At 39.3% G+C, this 8,422-nt stretch overlaps 1 protein-coding gene across 1 annotated transcript; it reads left to right on the plus strand.

Annotated features, from left to right (window-relative positions):
- Positions 1–5: 5 nt before the first annotated feature.
- On the plus strand, positions 6–7,124 carry PM20D2 (peptidase M20 domain containing 2; the record flags this gene model as incomplete). The annotated part of the gene is made up of 3 exons (XM_010163364.1): positions 6–124; positions 3,784–3,926; positions 6,970–7,124. Coding segments are annotated over 3 exons (417 nt in total), but the record flags the coding sequence as incomplete, so codon positions are not given.
- Between the last annotated feature and the right edge of the window lie 1,298 nt (positions 7,125–8,422).

An 8,422-nucleotide genomic window follows, 5' to 3' on the forward strand; every position in this document is an offset into this window, starting at 1 on the left:
AGGAGCAAGGAGGAGGCAAAATAGACCTGATAAACGCCGGAGCGTTTGACGGCCTGGATGTGGTTTTTATGGCGCACCCCTCGCAGGAAAACGCCGCTTACCTGCCCGATGTGGCCGAGCACGAGTGAGTGCGCAGGCTCAGGTGGAGGGGGTCGGCTCGCCATCAGCCTTTCCTCCCCTCCCCGAGCCGGGGAGCTGCTTTGGAAGGGGCTGAGCTTAGGGCCAGGACGCTGCAGGTGCCCTTCAGACCCGGTATTTGCCGTCAGCTGAGGAGCCAGGGCGCTGCTCTGGCACTCGGAGCCGTTCTTCCAAAGTGCGGTGTTCAGATCCCTGACTGCTCCGAGAGAGTCTTGCCTGTGGCCACAGAACCCATTCTTTCACAGAATCACAGAATGTTTGGGATTGGAAGGGACCTCGAAAGATCATCTAGTCCAATCCCAATCTTCCAGTCTTTCTAGACGTTTCTTTTTTATGCATGCATGTGATTGTCTTATCTATTTAAAAAAAAACAAGTTTATTTAAAAAAACCCCTTGTTCTTTAAATTTTAGAACTGGAGGGAGTCTCATGGATTGTAGTTCCTGGCTTTTCTGGGCACTAAGTCATGTAGTCCTCTGTATGCATTTTAATCAGTTTTGGAGGTGTTTCAGGTTTTCTCTTCCACTTTTGAAAGAGACAACTGTCTGAGCCTGACTGCTGTTTGGGTCCTTACTGACTTCCAGCCTAAACTTGATCATGGCCATTTTATGTCTGTTAACTCTCACATAATTTTTTTTTGTTTCACAGTAGTTCTTGGCTTTCCTTCATATTTACCCCCAGTGTAAGTACAGACAGCAGTCATACCCTCACTCAGCTTTTTTTTTTTTGCCAGCTAGCCATATAATTCTTCAGAGATTCTGCCTTGTCCTCTTTTGATTAGCCCTGCTATTCAGTGTCAGCACTTGTTCATTTGTACTTGGAGTGACTTGACTTGTCTTGAAGTACTCCTTACTGGATGTGCCTAACCAAAATGTACGCAGTACTTGAGGTGGGATTTCCTTAGACCTTACTCAGCTGATGCTGGGGCCATGGTGTCTGTTTATCATTTTGGAGACAGCTGGCATGTTTGGGGCTTCCTCTTCAGTCATTTTGAAGACATCAACTCTTACACAAATGCTCTAGTCTGTAAGTACATGATTTTTAAAATATTTTTGAGTTTAATTCTGTTCTTGCTCTGCAAGGCCATGCTGTTCTTCCTTTGAACAGTATAAACCTCTTCTGTTTTCATGGTGTCCCTGCAGCAGTCTAGCAGCAGGTTTTGATTCTACATTTTGTGCCATGGTTAATAGTGATTCTTGATCCCAAGGTCTTGCCTTGTAGACACACCTCCCTCCAGTGCAACAGTTTTTTCAAAGTATTGTGTTTGGCTGTCTCTGACTAAATTCTGTAATATTTAAATAAGTGATCCAGCCATTTCTGACTTGATCTAGTGACTGTTGTTTTCATCTTGGTTGTGTGTTGATTGTATTGACCATTTTGCTTTTGTCAGTGCTGTCCCTGGTGGATAATTTGGTTTTGTTACTGCTGAGTTTTAGGGTAGAAAATCACAAGGCTGGCAACACCTTGTCTTCCTTGCCTGGCTAGGCCTCTGCTGCATTCTGTCATTGTGTTTCTAAAGAGTCTTAACTGGTTATTGCAATATCCTTCAAGACTTACCTGAGCTTGGCTTTTGGTTGCTGTACATTAGGACTATATTTATAATCTTCAAGGTGCAGTTTTCATTGATAGGTTTGTCTTTCTGTTCATTTCAACACTTGCAATAGCTGTTTGAGTTTGATACAGTAAGATTTGGAAATATCCTTTCAGAGGTGATGGTCTACTGTAGGATGCAAGTCCTAGATAGTCTTTTAACCTTGAGTATGGAGGAGGCATGGAATTGAAGTACTGAACGAAACAGCTCACTACTTCCAAAAGCTTGAAATACTCAGCTTATCTCATGATTTATCTAGTTACAAGATTCTAAAGGTACGAAGACTGTTTTGGTGATTTGTAGTTGATCTGTTGGTTGTTCCAGGGAACTGAAGGATGAGCCATCACTAAATTGCTAGTATTCCTGTATCTGCAAACTCTGAAGCTGGCTTGTGCCTGGAGTAAATTAACATACTAGAATAACTGGTGAATACATGCCAAAATTTCCTGTTTCTTACTTACCCTTCACCTAATCAGCCTATTTATTGTTGGTCAAACAAGATCCACATTCTTCTGCTAATAATATTCTTAAACTGGCTTAAGGTTTCATTATTCACCAAAACCTGTTGTTTTTTTTCTGAGAGTATGTGATATTTATGTAGCAATAGCAGTACAAGAAAGAACATCTTTTTATTAAGAAGCAGGTGTTTCTTGTGGGGAGGGAAAAAATTGCAATGTGACTTTCTGCTTTACTTGGCCTTCTCCATTTTTTGAGAATATCCAGGGATCTGACCTTCCTTATGTGCGAGTTGATTTGAGGGTTGCACTCTAAAACTTGGGAAGTTAATGGATAAGCTTTTTGGTCTTGATTTCATAATTATAATAAATTTTAAATAAAACTCATACTTTACAGATTGGGATATGTGGTTGTCTTGGAGGATGGAAAAGGGCAGAGTTAATTTGGATTGGAGGCAGTAGCAGGAGACATTCTCTGCTGCAACAGCACACTCCATTGTGTCCCTCTTTGCTATCCAGTATTTAAGATCTGGTGTTAACTTACAGCTGTGACATGGTTCAGAGCATGGGGGGGGTCAGTTCAGGATAAGTGGCTAAGCTGTCATCTGTGCAAGACAGACAAGCAAGTTAGGCTTGTGTGTCTTGAGGAATTCTGAGCTTGAGGGTGAAGTTTTTATGTAAAGGGCTGGGTACTGAGGGCAAACAGACTTAGTTAAGATCTCTAGTATTGATAAAAACCCTAATATTTGTCTATTTGATAAGTCATAATACCTTGTGTAGTTGTAAGTACTTAATATTTGCTTCTCATATAAAGAGTTTTCCTATAATTTGAAATACTAAATTATTTTGTAAGGCTAATATAAATGGCCCTCATAACATGAAGCCAAGCATGAATTCTTACTACATGTGTTTAGGTGCAGTATTTTATAACTTCTACAAAGTTGGAGAATAACTTTTGCACTAGATTTCCTCCTTGTTGCAAGCCTTTCTACCAGTATTTTTGAGGTGTGCAGGGAAAACATCCTTGCTGTAGCATGGTAATGTATATTGTATACTAGGCTGTGCCTTTACTGCTTTTTTCAAAGTTGACTTTTGTTATTTAGACATGGCTTGTGTGTGATCTTAGTAATGTACTTCTGCTGTCTTATATACTGTATGCATTTTAGTCAAGTTTGACAATAATTAGGACACTCAACCTCTAATTTTGAATCAGAGAAAAGGGGTGGTTATCTTCTATTTGAGAAGAATGTTAGTAACTTTAAGTCTGAGAACAGTCAGGAGGTATAAAGAAAATGTTGGAGACAGTATGTGAAGGCTGCACTTCTCAGGAAAAGGCTGTATAGTGGTGTGTTACTGGTAGCTCTTTTGCCTGACCAGCTCTCAATATTGTTCCATTTCATTGGTTTTCTAGAAACCTTTCAGCATCTTCCTGCACTCAAGGGTAGTTCAACTTGGCAACAGTGTAGTGCCAGGTAAATTGTTTGGTGTTCTACTGCACAAAACTTAAATAACAAATATTTATGTAAACAAAAGGAACTTTTTATTTTAGAGACTTTTTTCAGTGAATGAAAAACAAATAAGCAATGCCTTTTATTTCCTAGTGTGACTGTGAAATACTATGGAAAAGCTTCTCATGCTGCTGCTTATCCTTGGGAAGGAGTTAATGCATTAGATGCTGCTGTTCTTGCATACAACAATCTGTCTGTTTTAAGACAGCAAATGAAACCAACCTGGAGAGTTCATGGTGAGATCTTCATTAAATCTAATGTCCAGCAAGTAAGAGTGTAGGCTGTTGAAATACTAACTTACAAAATCCCACAATTTAAAATATTACATTATTGCATTAAATTAGTATAGTCACTTCAAGTACTATGAAGTAGCACCATTTCACTTAAATAGTTTGTCTGTAATCTTCAAAATCATGTCAATGTTCAAACTAACTTCTGAAAGTAGGCTTATGGGTCAGATTCAAAAGAGGACACAAGTACCTAGGTAGAGGCTAGACAAATTGTAAATCTTTACACTTGAAGTTGCAGTTCAGAAAGAAAAGAAAAAAAACCTGCTAAATTTATTTTGGTACGCAGCCTTGAATTCCTTAAAGTTAATGTATGTGTTTTTGCAAAGGTATAAGATTAAATGCCTCTGAAAAATGATGTCTTACGTACTGCATCATTTTTGTAGTAGATGTTCCATTAATTAGGTGACATTCATATTGACACTTATGGAAAGATGTAGGGGTCTAGAGTGACTTAAGTTTATTTGCTGAAGTGTGAAAACAAGTGATGGCAGAAGCCTGTAGTTGTGGTTAGCAGCCCAGTCTACAAGATGTGCACTGGATTTTAGTGTTTAATATCTAGTAGACCTTGAAGTGGAAAGGTCATTTTGCAATAAGACATGTTAACCATTAAGCTTGACTTGTACTCCTTCAATGTCATGCATTTCTTCTGTACAGTGAAGAAATTTCAGTAGTTGAGATGGAAGCTGCCCTTCCTGTAATAAGGTTTCTCTTATTACACCCAACACAACTTTTTCCAGGTTGAAATTAAGAAACTTTGCCATTTCTACAGGACTTAAGAATGTAGAACTGTTTATTTGGAAAACTTGTTATGAGCTTAAAACACTTCTGGAAGTTCTGAGCTAATGATCATTGTATGTCTTAGCTGCTTGTGCTGTATAATATATGTGTGTATTTCTCTCCAAGATACCTGGATGGAGTCTGGAAGCTCTAACCCTATTGATTGTAAATGAAGATGTTTGCAGTTCTGCTGTGCAGCATACCCAAGTGAATTTCAGACAGTGGTCATAGCCTTAGCTCTCTGTCCTATTGCTCTGTAGGAAACAAGGCACTAAATGATGAGTTTTGGTGTCTGAAACTCATGTGATCCAGATTTAAGATTGGAGGTGCCTAAATGTTCTATTGGATCTAAGCCTGAAACCCTGAGTGCTGTTTTCTTCATAGTTTTTAAAGGCTACGTGGGTTATGTAGGCAAAAAACTTAAGTAGCTAAACAAGCTTCCTAGAGGTAATACTTCCCAAACCACAGCAAAACTTAAATCACTGTGTTGATACAACTGCTGATTTTCAAACTGGAAATATTTAAAATACCTTTGGGAAAGTATAAGCAGCCAGAATGAAATTTAATTTTAGGAATACTTTATTTAAAACAGTGTGGTGAAGGTCTTGTGTTGCAGGCTTGCAGTAACAGCTGTGGCTGACTTAAGTGATCCTAAAAGTCTTTGTGTTAACCCACTAACAAGAACTGAAATAATTTCCATTACTTGAAGTCTAGAATTTCTAAGCAATGTTTTATGTACTTGAACAATGTTGGTTTGAATTTGTCTGAGATTTGATAAGTTATTCTTCCATGCTTATGAGTGGAGTAAATGTTGCCCTCCTGAAAAATAGGAGTGTAGATATTTTTCTGCTCAAGAAATTGTATTAAGCTGTAAAAAAAAAAGTTCCATCTAGAAGCAGAGCAAACTAGGTGGTAATGGTAGTGTGCAGGCAGCCCACTTCTTAACTAGATCTACTGTCCAGTCCATATTACAGTTGCTTTGAAATTTAAGTGTAGACATTCTCATAGACTCTATCCAGTTCCATTTACAAATATGTTGGAAGACAAATGAAAGCTCATTGAGCTACTTGTTTTGAGCAAACATGTTATGATGTGTCATGCAAATTTGCATGATTACTTGCTGATTTGCTGGTTCCTTTTCTGTGATGTCTCATCTGAGCTGTTCCTTTTGTTATGTACTAGTACTGATAATAGTTTTATTCAGCCCTCTCTTCACTTGAACTGTATTTGGAACTGGAAAGGTTTTACTTGAGGGAGAAGTTCATAGTCTTAATAGGTTTCCTGCACCAAAAGTAAAGATTTGCCTATTTACATCTTGATAGTACTGTCTTTTTAGGCTTCAGTGACACACATCAGTGACTTTGTGCAGTATCTCCATTTAAGGTAGATAATTTCTCAGGTTCTACAGAAAACAAATCTTATTGCACCTATATAAATTGAGGAAAGGAGGCCAGGGAAAGAAGCAGCCTGTTGAAAGCAATGAGTTGTTCATGGACTGAAATCTAATGTAGAATTGAGGTCTACAGTGTTGTTTTGTTGAAATACCTAAATATTATGGTCTTTTATAGCAATGCCTCTGAGACCATAATTAAAAACTGTGTAGTAGTTACCACGCATTTCTTTGAGGGAACTCTTTCAACTCAAGCTTCATTCTTGAGTAAAGCTGTACATGTATTATACACCTCTATATTTCTAAAGAATTTGTATGAGGAATCTAATGAACTTTGTGTTGCACTCCACTGCAACACACACATTACTCCAGTATGGCTGAGAGATGCAGCTTACTCAGTTTCTCTCCAAGCTGGCAAAGAAGTTGGAAGCATTCTAGTTGAGGAAACCTTTAAAAGCTGGAATCCAAGGTAGCCTTTATAACAATTTTTTTTCTTTTTCAATGGCAGCCAGATTGCTTTACAGCTCTGATGCATTGAATTTCAGGGGATTAATTACAAATGCTAGTTTGGCTTGTCTTTAGGTTTATAACAGGTACCCAAAGAATGCAATGAAATCATGCTGAAAACACATACACATTCCACTTAGTCTGATGTGATAGAGGAACTTTGACCATGTGCTGTATTTTTTAGTCCTTACATATTTCATCCTCAGTTGATGTTTTGTTGTTTTTTATCTATTTAACTCTTGAGCAAGGAGTTTCAGGGCTGAAGATCAAGCATTTTTGTTTAACACTAGTAATGTGACTTTTTCCTTTCTGCAGGTGTAATAAAAAATGGTGGTGTGAAACCTAACATCATTCCTTCTTACACTGAACTGGAGTTCTACTTGCGTGCCCCTTCAATGAAAGATCTTTCTCTTCTGACAGAGAAGGTTGAGAACTGCTTCAAATCTGCAGCACTGGCCACAGGATGCAAAGTAAGAATGTATTGGTGATCATGTGTTTCTATTATGCTGGAGATAAGGTAGGCCAGAATAGGAAACTGAGGTTTACAGCATTTTTTGGAATGGTGTTTAGCTGAAAGAAATCAAAATGCTAATGATACCGTTTGCTATTCTGTTGCCTTGTGTCCTGAAAGAAAGCTTTGATGTATAAATAGAATGTCACAGAATCATAAAATCTAGGGTGGGAGAGGGCTCTAGAGGTTGTCTAATCTAACCCTCTATTTACAGCAGGATGATAGCTCAGTGCCAGGTGGACTTCTGAGTATCACCAAGGATGAAATTCTACTACCTCTCTCAACAGTGCTCTACCCACCTTGTGGTAAACGGGGTTTTTCCTGATGTTTATACAGTGATGGCTGAGAACTGGAACATGTTGCCTGGAGAGACTGTGGTGGTTCCATCCTTGGAGCTACTTAAAAGCTGCATTGATACAGACTTGGGCAACCAGCTGTAGGTGACCTTGCTTGAGCAGGGGAGGTGGAGGAGATGACCTACAGGGGTGATTTCCAACTTCAGCCATATTCTGTGATTCTCTTGTACCCAATTCCCTTTGCCTCTTGTCATATCACTGGGCACCTCTGAGAAGTCTGGTTCTGTATTCCCTGTACCCTCTTCATCTGGTAGCTGTAGACAGCTTAACCTTCTTTTCTGAAGGCTCAACAAACCAAGCTCTTTCAGCCTTTCCTTGTATGGGATATTCTCCAGTACCCTAATCATCTTGGTGGCCTTCCCCTGGACTTGCTCCAGTCTTGAGTTCAGGAGCACAAAACTGCACACAGTGCACCAGGTGGTGCACAGGACTCAGAGGAGTGGCCTGCATCAATAATGAAGGTACTAAAACAGTAATGGCACCAGTATTGATTGCAGATGGATGCTACAAGTAACAGGCAGCAATTTGGGTGTTTGTGTCACTGATCATAACACTTTGAGCCTGACTGTCCTTTGTGTCCATTGGGCCAGACTTGTCATCGTGAAAAGCTGAGCTTGGTCATGCACCATCTGTCCTTCTGTGAATCTGTGCTGGATAATCACAGTTGCCTTGTAATTCATGTCCCTGGACGTGGTTCTTAGGAGGGTTTATTTGCTCTATAATCTCTTGGGGATAGGATGGTCTGACCAGTCTGTAATTTCCAAGATCCTCCTCCTGGCCCTTCAAGATGTACGAGACCTTTTAGCTCTTTTTCAGTGAGCTGGAATATCCCTCTCTTTCCTTTGCCCCATTAAACAGCAGGTTCATGTAGCAACCAAATGTGAAAAACTCTGATTTTTTT

The sequence above is a fragment of the Antrostomus carolinensis genome, unplaced genomic scaffold (genome assembly GCF_000700745.2).
Source record: "Antrostomus carolinensis isolate BGI_N321 unplaced genomic scaffold, ASM70074v2 Scaffold52982, whole genome shotgun sequence".
Classification (NCBI taxonomy): domain Eukaryota; kingdom Metazoa; phylum Chordata; class Aves; order Caprimulgiformes; family Caprimulgidae; genus Antrostomus; species Antrostomus carolinensis.